This window comes from Carassius gibelio, chromosome B19 (genome assembly GCF_023724105.1).
Source record: "Carassius gibelio isolate Cgi1373 ecotype wild population from Czech Republic chromosome B19, carGib1.2-hapl.c, whole genome shotgun sequence".
NCBI classification, from domain to species: domain Eukaryota; kingdom Metazoa; phylum Chordata; class Actinopteri; order Cypriniformes; family Cyprinidae; genus Carassius; species Carassius gibelio.
In genome coordinates, this window is record NC_068414.1 from 7,480,503 (window position 1) to 7,499,768 (window position 19,266).

At 41.0% G+C, this 19,266-nt stretch overlaps 1 protein-coding gene across 1 annotated transcript; it reads right to left on the reverse strand.

Moving 5' to 3' along the window:
- Positions 1-351: 351 nt before the first annotated feature.
- LOC127979187 (uncharacterized) lies at positions 352-19,266 on the reverse strand. Its single transcript, XM_052584451.1, has 9 exons — positions 19,028-19,266; positions 15,025-15,177; positions 13,563-13,668; positions 13,320-13,440; positions 11,166-13,169; positions 8,784-8,952; positions 8,536-8,698; positions 1,187-1,319; positions 352-1,100 (listed from the first exon to the last, which is right to left on the reverse strand). The coding sequence occupies exons 1-9, from the start codon at positions 19,090-19,092 to the stop codon at positions 937-939; spliced, it is 3,078 nt and encodes a 1,025-aa protein (XP_052440411.1). The 5' UTR covers positions 19,093-19,266; the 3' UTR covers positions 352-936.

The window sequence follows — 19,266 nt, forward strand, 5'->3', positions numbered from 1 at the left end:
TGTTTTAAGTTAGGAGTCCCTTATTTTTCTGTATTGAAGGTTGCAACCCTGGCTAAACTGAACATCCAATGAGATCTCTCAGTCTGGCCGACAGCCCCGACGCAGATACAAACATGTTGAGCCTGACGAGAGGAACACACCGTACAAACAAGCCTGACTGTCACTGGACGTTCAGCTGACGCTTGCCAACGACTGATCGGGTTTAAAGCTGCATGCCAGATCATCCACCAATCCCACGCTTTACAGGTAGATGCAGCGAGAGAGGAGAAGAAAGAGACCGAATACAGAAAACCACAGAAGGGAAGAAAACTCATTTGAAAAACATACATAAGCAGGACATAACAGACCTCATTTTGTGTTTTTACTTTTAGCTTTTATTCGGTCTTCCATTAAAATAATCAAACTTAAAGATTTCTCTAACTTTTTATTTATGCAAATGATTGCAACTAGCCTAATCAGCATAGCTTTTATCCAGCTCGATTGTATAACTATTTTAACCAAAAAGACTGCAAACTTATTGTAATTGTCACTTTAGATCTACGTAATTTCATAAAAGAAACAAAAAATAAAATATAAACTGGTAAAATGATTTATGTAATGTAACTACACATGCATTAAAAACAAAAATCTACCACTACAACTAAGATCTGTACACTTCATGTAGTTCATTATTTGCATAAAACAGGAACAAAACAATAAGCAACAAGGATTAAAAAGGTACATCAAATTTGGAATCTGAAAAGCTGGTGTTCTGTTTTGTTATTTGTTTTTAAAACTATTACAGTAATGCATTTTATTCACTGCTGTTGCGCAGTACCAGATTACAATGTAGATTGTTTTTTTTTTATATATCACTATAACAACATGCTTATGTTTTTGGAATAGTGAACAAGAGTAATTTATGAATGGTTTCTTTAATGCCACAGCGTCTATGGATCATCTTATGTCGGCAGGTCGGAGCTGTCGCTCTCCTTCAGCCAAAAAGATCTGCATTGCCCTGTACAACAGGTGAACCCCTAACTCCCGTTTCCTTCGTACAAGCCAAGTTGACACCACACCATAGTAGTCTCCTCTTTTCTGGTTTGTGAGCATCTTCAGCCCTTTTAAAAGATCAACAGGTAAACAGACATTAAGATGTAAATTTGTGCTGTAAAGAATGTGTATAACTAGCGGAGCGTCTCTTTACCGATAGCATCCACCATACAGGCCTCACGTGTGTAGGCTTCCACAGCAATGACATTCTGGAAACAGTGCAGGGATATCACTCCGTGCCCAGCATTCCAGACCTGCAGGATGTGCTGCACTTTTGAGCAGAGTTTCTGGAGACACGAAGAGAAAAATACTGTGATTGCATCATCATATTAAAAACATGAGCGAGAGTGGTACTAAAATGACAGTGAGATGCAAGGATGTCATTCTTTACTCTACTACGTTTCAGGACAATATACAATTCATTGTTATTTAGAAGTGAAGAAAGACCCACTCGCAATAACAATTTAAATTAACCTTTTGAGTAGATTGTTTTCAAAGCACCAGTTCAAAAACTGGATGATTAAGTCTAGAGCTGCAACTAACGATTATTTTTTCTGTCGACTAATCTAACGATTATTTTTTCGATTAGTTGACTAATCTAACGATTATTTTTCGATTAGTTGACTAATCTAACGATTATTTTTCGATTAGTTGACTAATCTAATGATTATTTTTATTACAATAAATAATCTAATATTCTTTTTTTTTAATAAGCTATATAATAAATATAATATTTCAACCTTTATTCATTTTCAACCAATGTGGTTGAAGTTTTTACAGTATAAAATAAATAAGAGGCAAAGAAAATGATTTTACTATGGTAAATATGAGCTTATGATAGCGTTTATAATTAAACCACAGTAGCCATAAATTTACAGTTGTCTGAGACGTCATGAAATGTTCTTTAGCATCACAAACCATAAAATGTAGTCAGGGTTCTGCTATGGTTTAGCATGGTTTCCAGAGATCTGGAGCTGATTCTGGGTAGCTCGGTGGTTTGTGACTGTTGTCTCGCGGCGCGCTGTCTTTTAAGGGGCTGTTCACATATCACTTCTTTTGGGCACTCAAGTTCATTATTTCCAATGTAGGCGCGCGATAAGTGCGCTCATAATGGAAGCGACGCGGTCACGGTGCGACGCGCTCGTTTTTTTTCAGGCCCGTCCGCACCTCATCGAGTTAAAAACATCTCAACTTTTCAGAATGGCGCAAGCGCAAGAATATCAGACCTGAAGCAGGAAGTTGGTCACTAGATCACACGGTAACCAGTTAAACCGTAACACTGGAGAGCGCCAGGATGTTTTCCTCTGAGGTGCACGCGCATCGCAGTTGTACTGCCGTGGTACACCATATCGGTTTTGCAAAGGGAACAAAGGGCCATTTTATTTGGCCTCTGTTTAAAGTATTCCCATACTTTTGATAACAGTGGTCTCTGTTTTTGTGATAGAATGCAACTTTCTCCATTCCCAGTATGCCATTACGCGAGATGCAAACAGTGTGACGCGTCGACGCATTTCACGCACGTCGACGTATTTTTGAAGTCGTTGCAGCACTAATTAAGTCCAACGATCCAAACCTATTAGACATGTAACCTTCTGTCCCTTAAAGGGCTCATATGATGCAAATTTAAATTTTCCTTTCTCTTTGGAGTGGTATGCTGTTATGCTGTGTTAACACCAAACGCGAATAGACATTTCAATTTTAAGTCAATGCAAAGGCACGTTTACGCGCGTCTGGAGGTCTCAAAGCGCGAATGATGCGTTTAGCACGGCGCAGAAGACGCGAATTCACCTCGTTCGCGCGAATGACACGAATTGAGCGTCTGGCGCGATAGAGCGTCAAATTCGCGTATACAGCATCTAGTTTGCTGCTTAAACATTTTGAGATCATTCGAAATTATAAAAAAAAAAAAATGAAAAGGTACCTCAAAAGTGAAATTTACGTCACTGTCTACGTTTACATGCACACTTTTTGGTTTGATTGGACTGAATTCATTACGATTGATGAATCTGATTGTAGTGTTCACTTGAATGTTAAATAAAGTGATCAGGTTGATGTCCGTGTTTATGTCACAAACTACAAATCGGAATAGATGTTTTTTTACATGTGCACACTGCTCAAATAGTGAAAAGCTATTTCTCACTGTTTGCACATAATAATAATAATAACCACTCTCCTACATGTTTTTTTTTATTTGTTTTTAACAGCAGAATTAATATTTACCTGTTTATTGATAAATATACATATTTGTCATATACAAACTGCTGTGCTGCTGAAATTTATCATGCAAAAAAAAAAAAAATCTCCTGTGGATGAGTATCCAAGACAAGATTGTCCTGCTCCACTTCACAGTTGCTGAGTAAAAGTAGAGTTTTATAATTAAAGGACATGCATTTATACAGCACTTTATTAAAAAAGAAAAGCTCCTATGAGCTCCTTCTGTGCTCTTACATCATTACGTTATTTCTGCGTCCTTGCACATGTGCTGTCCTTTCAGTTTTGTGGCTCAATCCGATCAAGTGTTTACAGGCATCTTCAATCGTATTAGAGGAGTAATATACCACCACCTTCAATCGGATTGATATTTAATTCGAATCAAGCACAATCGGATTGGTTAAGGTTCAATTCGATTGAGCCATCAATCTGATTACAAATGGATTATTTGGGTGCATGTAAACGTAGCCACTGTTAATAAGAGAGTCATTGCAACTGAACCAAAAAATTTAAACAGATGTAAATATACGCATTTTCTGCCTCATCTTAAATTGCGACATTTCTAAATGTATTTTAATAGACTGATTCATGCAGTGAAAGAACATACTCTAAATGTGCACGCGCACTAGTCGAACCTGCTAGACTTCATCACGTAATGTATGCGCACACTCTGTAGGTCTGTTTTGTTTGCTTTTTGCAATATACTCATTAATAGTTGAGTAAATAATGTTAAAACAACAATTACGATATTATCGCAGACCATACACATTGCACACCTCTACAGTTTAGATTTGTATAATGGATTGTCTTCTTGATTCACCAGTTTACATTTACAGCTCTGTGTGTTTGCAGGGTAAAAACAAAGGTCGATTTTCACATTGTTCTGAAAACAGTTTTATTTTATGCTCATTCATTCTCTGTCAGCTGGTGAAGTGTTTGGTAGAATATAACGGTAACAGCTAGGGTTGCCACCTTCAATACAGAAAAATAAGGGACGCGTGAGGGTGGGGGGGGACACCCCTGGGGGCCACAGGTCCGGTGACGTGCCAGTGGTGGTAAATCACAACTTAAAACATGTTTTCATAAAAATATTAATTGCTAATGATCTTTAGTAATTGTATAAGGTGGCATGAACACAGATTTTGGATAAAATATTTGTATAATATAATATTTGTAAATATTTTTACTCATGTTTATGATCTCTGCTGAATAAAGTGCTTCATTCTTTTTTCTGAGGAAATCCATTTCTCAAATCCTCAACCACATCACATCTTTTTGGGGTGAATTATGTCTTATTCCTCTCATCACGAAGCGAACAGTAAAATAAAATAAAAACTTGAACAGTCTCGCTGCTTTTTCTTCTGTGTGTGTGTATTCAAGCCACGCTTCAGTTTGAATCTGAATAGCGCGTTCAGCGCGGGGGCGTGGTCACATTAGATATAATGAAGGGAGACGTGAAAAACAGACATCGCGTTGTTTTCATATGGATTACTTTATCTCAGAATATTTGTTTTCGGCAGCACTTGTTTAGTTTAAAAGTACATATTTCAGGCTTTCTATAGATATCTCATGTCTCTTCGTTGAGTATTCATGGAGTTACAGTTCATTTTAATGACGTGTTTGTAAATGACGATCAGCGAAGACAAAGGCTGCAGACAGCGCACCTTGTTTGTTATCTTTATTTTCTAAGTGCACAAAGGTGTTTTGTTATTATGTCTGTATCCAAAAAAAGTAGACCCTTTACAGATTCGATTGATGTATTGCTCTTATCTGTACGATTAAAACAGTGTAATTTAAGTTCTTTTCGGGGTTATCAGGAGAAAATTACTCAAAACGCATATGCGTTAATCGACTTCAAAGGGTTAACTAACATTAACAAAGATTAATAAATACTGTAACAAATGTATTTCTTACTCATTGTAAGTTCATGTTAGTTAATACACAAATGTTTAATAAATGAACCTTATTATGAAGTGTATGAATGTTGTTCTCCCGAGGCATGCTGTCACACATCTGACAAGCCACCGTGCGCAACACTCGCCGAATAAATTGTGCTTGATACTCATTTCCGCTGAGCAGCCTCTGCCATTCTTTCATATCGACTCTCTGCCGAGAGACCTGCCCTCCTCTGACTCTGATTGGCATTACTTCCTGCAACACCTCGACAGACCTGGGAATAACATAAGGATCCTATTTGAGGACTTCAGTTCGGCCTTTAATACCATCATGTCTGACTTTCTCTCTGACAAACTCACACAGCTCTCCATGCCCAACCTCCATCTGTCAATGGATCACCAGCTTCCTGACAGACAGATAGACAGCAGCTAGTGAGGCTGGGCAAACCCACATCCAGGACTATCACAATCAGCACCGGTGCCCCTCGGGGATGTGTTCTCTCACCACTGCTCTTCTCCCTGTACACCAACGACTGCACGTCTAAGGACCCCTCTGTCAAGCTCCTGAAGTTTGCAGACGACACTACAGTCATCGGCCTCATCCAGGATGGTGATGAGTCTGCTTACAGACAGGAGGTAAAAGAGCTGGCTGTCTGGTGCAGTCTCAACAACCTGGAGCTTAACACGCTCAAAACAGTGGAGATGATGGTGGACTTCAGGAGAGACCCCCCTGCACTCCCCCCACTCACCATCATGAACAGCACTGTGACTGCAGTGGAGTCATTCAGGTTCCTGGGAACCACCATCTCTCAGGACCTGAAGTGGGACAATCACATTGACTCCATCGTGAAAAAGGCCCAGCAGAGGTTGTATTTCCTTCGCCAGCTGAGGAAGTTTAACCTGCCACAGGAGCTGCTGAAGCAGTTCTACTCAGCCGTCATTGAGTCTGTACTGTGTACTTCAATAACTGTCTGGTTTGGTTCAGATACCAAATCAGACATCAAGAGACTAAAGCGAACAGTCAGGCCTGCTGAAAGGATCACTGATACCCCTCTGCCCAGCCTCCAAGATCTTTACATCTCCAGAGTGAGGAAAAGGGACTCCTCACACCGAACCCACTCTCTCTTCCAACTATTGCCTTCTGGTCAGCGCTACAGAGAACTGACCACCAGAACAGCCAGACACAAGAACAGTTTTTTTCCTGCAGGCTTTATTCAACCTGAACAATTAATCTTAATAATTATACATCATCCAGCACAACTAACATAGTTATTTGACATATCTATAAACTGCACACTTTGTAAATAACATATCTGCACACTTATAACATACATGTAAATTGTCTTCCTATACTTCTATTTCTGTATATATATACTACATTATTTAATCTTCTTTTATAATATTAGTGTTACATCCCTATTGTGTTCCTCCTATGTTTGTACTTTCTTCTACACTAGAAGCTCCTGTCAACAATTCAAAGTCCTTGTGTGTGTAAACATACTTGGTAATAAAGCTCTTTTGATTCTGATTCTGAATGACAACTCTATCTGGACCTTGTTGTCCCAGTGACAAATGGACTTGGAATACAAATTAATTTTAAATGAAAAGTTTTTAAATTCCTTGTTTTATTGTTGTAATTTTTTTTAAAGATTATTTTACTTATGTAAAGCACTTTGAAATCCCATTAGGGCTGGGTATTGTTCAAAATCTTTCGATCCAGTGCCAATTTCGATACCGGTTAAAAATCCATTTCAACATCAACACAAATACATTAAACACAAAACTTTACATTTTCACCTTAATTAAAACAAATTCTGGAAACACTTCACACTCAGGATTACATTTTTAATACAACTCGTTGTGCTTTTTGGATAGGGGTGTGCCATTCAGGGGTGGACTGGGACCAAAAAGTTGCCCTGGACTTTCTAGCCTACAGCAGCCCACCACATCATAATGCAAACACCCGTTTTGATGTCATTTGTTAATTACATTTTTAAGTAAAGTTTGGGGATTTTAACCAATAGGGCAACTGATCCTTTTTTGGAAAAAAAAGAAAAAGAAAAAAAAGAACAACAGCTGTTCATTTAGCGACTCCTAGTGAGTGATACATGCTCATCAAGACACAAACATTACTCTAGAACTCACACTTTGCATTCAGTCCGATGGGCTGTCGTGAATAGTGATGTAAAATTCCTAACTTGATTTGCCTTGTTCACTCGCTTGAAGGGGTGAAACGGATCGTAACTGATCGTTTGCACTGGTTTCTAAATATTGCTGATTCAAGCGTTTTAAACAATTCACGTGTGTTCGAAGCTTGCGCTCACTCATTTAAAGCACTGTTTGTCTCTGCGTGTATTCTCGTAAACACAGTCGGTTGTGTGTCAAGTGAACGTATACAGTGGCCTGCTGCTCAGAGAAATTTGCTGTACCGGATAAATCTGTCTCTCTCTCTCCTTTATTTAGACAACGTGAAAGGGGGCGTGTTTCAAGATATGGAATGGAGTAGACCAAACTAAACAGGGAGGGAGGGCAAAACACTCATCCAAACAAATGCTTCATTAAATTGGTGGTATTGCTGGCTTTGGTTGCAATGCTCTTATTGCATATGTTGCACGTTGCTGAATCGGCATCCACTTTTATAAAGTGTAGCCACACTTTAGACCTCTTTGGCATTGTAAAACGGAAACGTTTTGAGAAAAAACAACTACACTTGTGTTGTGTGACTGCGAGTATCTTCAGAAATCCTCCCCGTCACGTCACGTGGTGGTGGACAGCCAATCACGGCGAATTTAGGTCCTTACATACACGTATGCTACAAGCTCACACAGACACAGCCGCCTGGCAAAAAAAAAAAAAAAACGCCCGCTTGGCTTTTGGAACCAAAATTTGGCACCGAAAGATAAATAATTTTTCGATACTCATAGTATCAAAGTTTTTCATTTTCAAGTTCGGTACCCAGACCTAAATACCATTGTGTATGAAATGTTCTATATAAATAAACTTGCCTTGCCTTTTCATTCATGAAGCATGTTCAACATGGACGTGTAAGCTCTTGCAGTGTTAACAGATAACGACAGCTAACCCAAATATTCAAAATAAATTAAGGCAAATCAACAACCACATGTATAATATACGTCTATAAATAGCTATAGATTACATATATGCTTCCTGGAGAGGGAGAGAGAGATGCAACGTTGCAGAAATGCATGACATTTATTGTATAATGAGAGACAATACATATAATAAAATAAAATAAAAATAATTCACAATATTATTGTTTTGATGAATAAAATACAACCCTGATAAACAAAATTATCAATTTCAAGCATTGGAATAGTAGGGTAGATCTTCTGCAAATCCCTCTTATATCAAAGTGAGTAATAAAAACACATCTAACCTTGGAGGTCTTATCTCCTTTGAAATATTCCAGAGCTTCATAGAGATGACTGTAAGGTCTAGAGCGCTTGCCCTTTCCAACATAGAAAACCGCACTGATGAACGTCTGAAAACATTCTTTAGGATTCATGGACTGACTTCGATAGGGTAGATTCTTCGTCACTCTGTAAAGCAGCAGTAAGCAAAACATATTAGTGAACAATAAAAGAAGCAGTCATTGTCCAAATAAAGTTGAGGGAAACCATGTACCGTGGATCAAGCAGCAGGTAGTTAAAGCTGGATTTAATGTAACCCTCCCGCCATCTCTTATTCTGATCTGGCTTATCAAACTGCTCACACAGGGCAAGCTCATCTGCTTGACAATTAGGAAGTATGAATCTGTGAAGCACATTTTCCAGTTCTGGGCTGTAACCTGCAGCTGAGAAAGAAATAGTTTATTAAACACAAGGAAGCATGACATTTGTGTGCGATCATTGATGATCTACTCTTTTATTACAAAGGGAACTTTCAATTAGTTGTCATCATTAAATACGATACAAAATATTAGACCTGTTTGACATTAATTTTCATAATATAGGAAGTTAATTAATGTTCATGTTGTAAATGAGAATGGCAACTAGCCATTGTATGAGACACAGAATTAAAAATGATGTATTCATGAGACTTTTGAGGGCAAGTTATATAACTACACACTTGTAACTAGGCATGTATAAAAGCTAACGGACCACATGGCCGCCTGTTGAGTACCCTGGCCTTAAAGAGGGGGTGAAATGCTATTTCATGCATACTGAGTTTTTTACACTGTTAAAGAGTTGGATTCCCATGCTAAACATGGACAAAGTTTCAAAAATTAAGTTGTACGTTTGAAGGAGTATTTCTGTTCCAAAAATACTCCTTCCGGTTTGTCACAAGTTTGGGAAAGTTTTTTTCGAGTATGACTCTGTGTGACGTTAGATGGAGCGGAATTTCCTTATATGGGTCCTGAGGCACTTCTGCCGGAAGAGCGCGCGCTCCCGTATAGCAGAGCACTGAGAGCACAACAGACTTCACTGATCAGAGCCAGAGCGTCGCCAAATGTCACAAAAGAAGTGTGTTTTTGGTTGCCAGGGCAAGACAACCCTGCACAGATTACCAAAAGAGAAACAGCATTAAGGGACCAGTGGATGGAGTTTATTTTTTTAATGATTATTTATTTATTTTCCAAGGTTGCACAAGGTCCACAATTGTGACCACAAATAACTATGTACAAGACCAGGGTTTGCTTGTACAAAAAAAAAAAAAAAAAAAACAGTTAAGGGGTGGAATAACAACAACAACACAGCTCCAGGATTTCCTCTGCTCCTCCTTGATAGCGCTCAGAAGTAATCCAATCGGATGACCTATTGAGTTATTATCAGAGATAGCTTTGTAACAAATTCACTCCAAGCCCTACGTGTTTTTGGTTTGGCTTTGTTAATTCTCGCTGTAGTAAGTTCTAATAGTGCAATGTATTTAAATTCTATGAGCCACAATTTACCTGCTGGAATTGTAGGCTCATGCCAAATCTTAAAGATTATCTTTTTGGCTGCAGTTAGAGCAGTGTGAAGAATCCTACGCTGGCTAAGAGTCAGATCAAGATCTGCATCATTCAACAAACAGAGACTGGGGTGCTTAAGGATTACAGAGTGAACAAAAGGGGGTAGGCAAGCGCTTCATTTTGTGCAAGATATTTGGAATGGCGTATGCCCTATGATGCAGTTTGTAGTGTATTAACTGATGGGCAAGATTTTTTGACATTGTTGGAATAGTGTCCCATATCCAGTCCCAATTTAGATTGCAAGGAGCTATGGAGTTTATTTTTACAGAGCATCAACGGAGTTGTGCAAGTGTTTTTGTTTGTTCCCTGCATTTCGAAGATGCTTGTTTTACAAACAAGGCCCAGTTTGACGCCGGATTTGCGTATTGTTTATTTCTTAAGGATAATGCAGTCCCAAACGAAAAAGGGTCACGATCGTGTGTTGGAACTGCATGCGGAGAGTAAAACTGCTTCAAATATCTCTGTGTTGTTAACTTAGCTATCGGCGCGTAAGCACATCAAGTAAACAACATGCGATGTTGTCATCAAACTGCACTTTCCACATGTACAGCTTAAAAAAAAAAAAAAAAAAGACGACATAAAGTGGAACTTAGTCATTTTCCAAAACCGCTAAGCAAATATATACAGTTTCAGTACATGCCACATAGAGACGCTGTTGTTGCTGCTGCTCTTGTTAAATTTCAGCCTCTGGATCTGATTCTGGATCATAAATAAACGCTGAATCTGACTGTTAGCCATGGTTTGTTTTGGATGATGGTTTTTTCCTCACAGTAATGTCACAGTTTCCAAACGCTCTCAACGCAAAAGCCTACTGGCGCTCGTGATTCTTTAGCTCCGCCCACACGTCACGCCTCCAGCCACTCGTGTTTTTCCGGGAAAAATCGGTACAGACTATCTTTCTCTTATGAATATAATAAAACTAAAGACTTTTTGGAGTTATGAAGGATGCAGTACTACTCTATAGGTACTCAAGATTAACAGGAGATTGAGTGAAAACGAGCATTTCACCCCCCCTTTAAGTATTTCACTAATGCTTTCTATTTTGGCATACATACCACTGGGGCTCACTGCGACAGATTTCTGGCTGTGTGGCGTATTCTGAAGGGATCTCTTTAACTTCTGTACGTACAGTGGGCGGGTTTGACTGTTTATGGGTCCTGGATATTCTCCCATTTCAATTAACTTGCTTCTAAGGTCCTTGTCAGTCAGACCACTTACTCCAACATCACTCTCCTGTTTGGTTTGGTAGCGGTCTGTGCTGCAGTCTGGACTTGTAGAGCCGAGCTGAAGCGAGCGCCAATCATAAAGCAGTGTGTCCTCAGAGCTACTGGTGCTTATCCTAGAGCTGAAGGAGGTACTGGCCATTGGGGGAACATGGGTCTCAATGAGCTCATGGCCCTCTTCAGTGTCAGTATAAAGGTATTCCACAGGTTCATCCGTTTCAGTAGTTAAGGGCTGTCCAGCAGGTGCGCAAGGATAGTTTGCCAGTGCCTGTCGCGAGCGTCCCGACAGTCGGCTCATGCTATACCGAGGAGTACATCCAGAGCACCCTGCATTAGCTCCTGGATTCCTCTGTGTCTTTGGGGAATCATACATCAACCTGGAGGCAGATTCTGAGTTATCTACCTGAAACGGCAAAGACCCTTGAGAGGCAAGTCCAAACGTGACACTAAACTCTTTGTCTCCTAGAGTAGGGAGGATCTGTGGCATTACTGTTGAGGATTTCTTCACTTCAGGAGTGGTAAGCTTATTACCAGCCTCACTGACACTTGTTTCCAACTGTGGTTCAACACTTCCTTCAGCAATTAACACAGTGTCAGCCATGCTGTCGGATAGGATTATTGTGTCAGCTTGGCTTTGACCATCTGAGATTACAGATAACTTGAGAGAGCTCAATTGTGAGTCAACATCCTCCATTTTGTCTTCATTGAAACTGTGCTTTGACGTAGCGTAAGGCGACTTCACAGTGTTGCGGCGCGAACGGGTAGCGGTGGGCAGCGTCTGTTCAAAGAGGCAAGAGCTGGTCTGAAAGGAAGACAATTTTTGGCTCATTCTTTCAGAATGACGACTCAATCTGGACCTGGTTCTCCCAGTAACAAATGGACTTGGAATACAATCAGATTCAGTACTGGTCTCCTGAACCTTACCGGCATCTCGGACATCTGCGGATACACACGATTGTTCAGTAGGACCCCTGACTACCTCTTTTAGCGGTCTGTTTCCATCATTCCTAACACTGAAGCCACACGGCTCCACAGTCAAACCTGATGTGTGGTCACAGGGTTGGGATGAAGGTGGACTTGCACTGTTTTCAGTGCTGGGGCTCTGGTATGGGTCACTGCCACAGCTGTTGTACTCGCTGGACCCACTGCTGATGTGGGGCTGAATGATGCTCTTAAATTCATCATCATCATCATCATCATCCAGTTGAACAGGCCCCACAACAGTATTGTCAAATTCATCTTCCCCTGTGTCAGCTTCTTTGGAAAATATGAATACATCATCAGGACACGTGACATCGATTCCCTGATTCTGTAACACAGTCGCCATACGCTTACAATCTAGGAAATCCACATATTGAGAAAGATCCGATGTAAGATCACTGGACTGATCAAGAGAGAACTGCTGATGCTCGTCTGGGCTGATAACAGGTAAATAATCAATACTTCCCCTGAAGGTCACACTCTTCCGGTTTTCCCGTTGAGACAAAACAGGGTTATTATGTAAAACATCACAGTCACTATCTGCGGCTTGATGCTGATATGTCATGGATGGATTCTTCTTATTGTCCACAGCAGAGAGACCATTACTAGACAGCATGGGTAACTCCTTGCTCATGTCATCATTATTCCACACATGAGAGTCATGTGAGTCAAGATCGGACGTCTCTGAGAGCCAGAAAGCCTGGCTGTCTCTGTTCAAAGGTCTTCCATTGACTCTACAGCTGCTGGAAAAGGAGGACAGGCGTGTGCTGCTCAATGGTTCTGCTCCAGGGGGAATGAGCATTGAAGTTTCTGGACTGAACGAACTGTCGCTCATGGACTGTCCAGAGAGGATCGCTGGAAAACAAATAAAGACAATATTGTGGTAGTATGATGAAGTTCTCCTTCCACAAGATAAAACACTATTATCTTTCACTTTCACTGCACATTTCTGTTAGAGCATGAGGCCTGATAACTAACCCAAATAATGACAACAAAAATCCTTACAATACTGGAATTTGGGAATGTCTAGCTCCTCTTTGGATGTATGGGATTCGTACTCTTGGAGAAGGCTTGCACATCTACTGTTCTCCTCCTGCTCCGCCAGATCAGATGGTTTATTCCCATCCTACAAATAAAGCAGTTAACACTTACATTTTTAGTGTTCCCAACTCGATATAAAGCACAGACTTAAATACGGATCATTACAGCAGGTCAGTACTGGAGATGGTAATGCACTGAATGTTTTACTTGATCTGTGAGGTTTGGGTTTCCTCCATTCCTTAAGAGTAATCGGAGATTCTGGAGACACCCCCAAGATGCAGCGATATGTAAAGGAGTCAGATCGTCAGTAGTCCTAAAACAACAATAACCAAAACTATAAAACATCAGGGTAACAGAAACACTTCCAAGGAATTTTCAAAGCACTATTTTTTTGGTTTTCAAGGACTAAAATCAGAGATCTCACTTCCCAAACAATGTCAATATTAACTTTCAAATTCTAATAAATAAACAATAAATGAACAAAATAGTACAAATATAGTGCACCTATATGCACCAACTGTGGCAACTTTCAAATCTGAAAAGATACTAGGGTAAAGTTATTCAACAGCAAAATACAAGGTCAAACTCAGACTTCAATAAACGGAAACAGTCAACAGGCTTTTCAAAATCCTAAATATTGGCAACCAGGTTTGGAGACTAAACCAATCCCCCGTGGTCTTGTGTGACATCAGACCTGATCTGTGTCGTTCGTCACGCTGCACGGAGCAGCCGCTTCAGTTTTAACTGTAGTGTCTGTTCTTTTACTGAACTAAATGATTTGGATTACTATACAAAGTTGAATGGACGGATGGTGCCGATACGGCGGGGACAAGTGACGTCCCCGGTGTTGTAGCTCAAGCGTCAACCCCGTCGATTTTAACTATTGAAAATTAACTTTTTGGTAAACAAATGGGATTTACTATTAAAAATAAAACATGGAAGAAATATTGTGTGATTAAACCTTAAAAAAATAATGTTTGATTTTTTTTTAGTAAGTTAGTAGGCTATGAACATTCTGCTGAACATTAGTCTTTAACAGGACTTTTATTTTGACGGGTTGACATACCTTTACAGTTCTCTGTATGTGATGTGACGCTAGTTTTACTCAAATCAAACGGTCAGATGCTCATGAAGTGACTGTCAGAGCAGTTCTGGAGATGTTGTTCATGTGTTCTCGTCTTATTTAGAGAGACAGCAGACGCTGAAATTACAGCGAGCGTCACGTGCGCGTTAATAAAGGAAGTCGCACTTCTGCTCCATTCATTAACACAGACACGCAGAACATGCAGGATTCATATTTAAATAGACTGTTCCGGCTTAATATTTACAGATATTAGTCCATATCGTGATTTGATATAAGTGCAAATTCATTCAAAATTTGGCAAATTCCGTGCCATTCCGCGTTAAACTGTAAATTCCGTTTTTATGACTGGATTCCGCGATTCCCTTTCGTGTTTCCTGCATCGCAGAAATCATAGGTCCCTAGTTGTGGTATGCCAGCTCTATCTTGCAATGGACACACGCCACGACGTTCTCTTTACGTTTGCCCGCGCCCTCAAATCAAAACACTGCACGGCTTCGAGGCAGAGGAATTTGCCTGGATCATTTTTTGTAATGGAGTTACTGGAGTAATGGTTTCAGCCCTAGCTAATATGATGATCTACTCAACCTGAGGTTGGGATCGGCTCCGTGCTGCAGGACCAGTTTGAGACAGCGCAGTCCTCTCTCAGACTCTTTCCCTGCCGCCAGATGAACAGCTGCCAGTCCGTCCTCGAGGATGGTGTTGGGGTCGGCTCCCTGACGCAGCAGAGACTCCACACACCTGCAGGAACACACACACACACACACACACACACACACACACACACACACACACACACACACACACAACAGGGGTTAACCTCACACCACACACCTGCAGGAACACACACACACACACACACAACAGGGGTTAACCTCACACCACACACCTGCAGGAACACACACACACACACACACACACACAACAGGGGTTAACCTCACACCACACACCTGCAGGAACACACACACACACACACACACACACACAACAGGGGTTAACCTCACACCACACACCTGCAGGAACACACACACACACACACACACACACACACACACACAACAGGGGTTAACCTCACACCACACACCTGCAGGAACACACACACACACACAACAGGGGTTAACCTCACACCACCCACCTGCAGGAACACACACACACACACACACACACACACACACACACACACACACACAACAGGGGTTAACCTCACACCACACACCTGCAGGAACACACACACACACACACACACACACACACACACACACACACACACACACAACAGGGGTTAACCTCACACCACCCACCTGCAGGAACACACACACACACACACACACACACACAACAGGGGTTAACCTCACACCACACACCTGCAGGAACACACACACACACACACACACAACAGGGGTTAACCTCACACCACACACCTGCAGGAACACACACACACACACACACACACAACAGGGGTTAACCTCACACCACACACCTGCAGGAACACACACACACACACACACACACAACAGGGGTTAACCTCACACCACCCACCTGCAGGAACACACACACACACACACACACAACAGGGGTTAACCTCACACCACACACCTGCAGGAACACACACACACACACACACACACACACACACACAACAGGGGTTAACCTCACACCACACACCTGCAGGAACACACACACACACACACCAGGGGTTAACCTCACACCACACACCTGCAGGAACACACACACACACACACACACACACACACACACACACCAGGGGTTAACCTCACACCACACACCTGCAGGAACACACACACACACACACACACACACACCAGGGGTTAACCTCACACCACACTAGGGGGTCAACTAATATTTTAAATTCGAATATGTATTTGAATAGTTTTTTAAAAAGAGAATTTCGAAGGTGAAAATGAATATTCGAATAAAAAAAGAATGTGGAAAAAAACGCCCACGGTAGTCGAGGCGTGGTTGTCTGCTTTGCGAGTGGGTGCGCTAGCGCGCCTGAGGGTTCAGGGACAGGTCACAGGATTCTGGCACAGCATCACTGCTGAAAGTTGACGCGTCTTTATGGAAGATGCCAGCAAGTGCAGAGCCCAACACGACCGCAGCAGAGAAAGTGAGGTAAAATTGTTGACCCGCGAGATAAAGTTGTATGCAAGCTATTTAAGATACAGTTAGCATGCCATTCGACCACTAGCAACATGAGGTCACATCTCAAAAATGTGTACCCACATGAGCATGGCATAATGTGTGGAACTCCAGCTAAACAGTCACTTCTGTTACTTTGCATCGCCCGCCGTAAGCTCTTGGTCTGCAACACGACAAGAGGCCATAACTGATAATATAATTTTGTTCATTTGTAAGGACGAGACCGATCAGTATCGCAGATGGGGCACGCTTCGGGGAGTTCTGTCAAGCAATGGATCCGAGGTTTGATTATTATTTAATGTCAAGGAAAAGTTCCATGTTTACCACAGCACAGCTCACTCTGAGCATTCAATGTCAGTTCTATATGCTGTAAAACTTCAATTAATATTAATAATATTTGTTTCAATCACTGAATGAAGCCGGCTATATTTGGGACAACAGTCGCGACCTTAAATTGCTTGCACAAAACTCTTGATCAGCACTGAAAATGTGTTTGTTCATTTAAACCATTATGCACAGAGAACGTGAGTGTGAGAGAGCGTGAGGTCTGCAGTCTTGGCCATTAGTTGATTTCCTTATTTTTGTGTAGGTAATACGTTGTCATATATGTTTAAGCTTAAATAGACTTTCTATACAAGTAGTTATGTCTCTTTGTATTATTTTGGCCTGTTATTGACAATGTGCGCCATTGACAACATGCACAACCAGATGTTCAAATAGTTGGAATATTCGCGTAACACACACACACACACACACACACACACACACACACACCACACACCACACACCTGCAGGAACACACACACACACACCACACACCTGCAGGAACACACACACACACACCACACACCACACACCTGCAGGAACACACACACACACACACACACACACCACACACCTGCAGGAACACACACACACACACCACACACCTGCAGGAACACACACACACACACACACCACACACCTGCAGGAACACACACACACACACCACACACCACACACTTGCAGGAACACACACACACACACACACACACACACCACACACCTGCAGGAACACACACACACACACCACACACCTGCAGGAACACACACACACACCTGCAGGAACACACACACACACACCACACACCTGCAGGAACACACACACACACCTGCAGGAACACACACACACACACCATACACCTGCAGGAACACACACACACACACACACACACACACACACAGGAACACACACACACACACACACCTTCATTACATCCTTCACAGTTACTGTGGTTGAGCGGCTTCTCGTTATTTATTTGTTTTTTAATAGCCAAGTATATTAATATGCAGAGATCTGTACTTAAGATCATTCTGTGAAGACTAGTCCTATTCTGCCCCTGATTGGGTAATACTCGCTGACATCGGTGGATTGATTGGTTTGTTTCAGGTTCACGGCCAATCAGAGTCAGAGGAGGGCGGGTCTCTTGGCAGAGAGTCCATTTGAAAGAATGGCACTTTATAATAAGGTTAATTTATTAAACATTAGTGTATTAACTAACATGAACTAACAATGACTAACACATTTGTAACATTATTTATTAATCTTTGTTAATGTTAGTTAATAGAAATAAAGCTGTTCATTGTTTGTTCATATTAGTTCAGTGCATTAACTAATATTAACAAGATTGTCAAGTATTATTAAATGTGGAAATTAACATGAAAAGATGAACAATTGCTGTATAAGTGCAGATCATTATTAGTTATTGTTAATTAATGTAGTTAACTAATGAGCCTTATTTTAAAGTGTTCCAGTTAAGGTGTACATTCAGACAAAAGCATTATTTTAATAAGATATAAGATAGATATATTTAATAATAAAAATATAGTGCCTAAGTGAAGCAAATACACAACTTAACTAATTTAAATGATTACATTATTCAACAGGCTACTGTAGAATTAACAATAGACTATATAAAATAGATTAACTTACCAATAATAATAAATAAATAAATAAAAAAGTGTGTGTTTTACATGAATTTAGAAATGTTTATAGATCTGTTATTTATTATTTGGTTTCACTGTTTGGATGGTGTTACTGTCTGCAAACAATGACAAATATTTTATCCAAAATCTGTGTTCATGCCACCTTATACAATTACTTAAGATTATTAGCAATTAATATTTTTATGAAAGTTAGGATTCCCTTATTTTTCTCTATTGAAGGAGGCAACCCTAGAGGTACCTGACTAACTTTCTCCACTGGACACGAGATGCTTCGATCGGGAAGGTGCTTTAACATATATTAAGCTTTCATATTTTAGTTTATTATTCCAAATGTATCCACACGGACAGAACACATCGTACAAAGGTTGGACTGAAGTATCTGCGCATGTGGTATTTCTGGTGACAGAGACAGTTTAATAACGATCAGTTCAGATCGGATCGTTACCTGGCGTCCGCGTCGCGCAGCGCGTCGAGCAGTGACGCCTCTAACCCCGCGCTGCTGCTCATCATCCGCTCAGAGGCGTTCAGGCTCCCTGGAAGACTTTCTGACTGAGCTTTCTCCTAGTTCATCCTCAACAACTCTGTTGTCATCCAGAACAAACTTTCCCTCCATTCGCCGTGTTCCGCCCCGGCCACATGCTGCAGCGCCGCCCGCTGTCACGGAGGAGCGTCACGGAGGAGCGT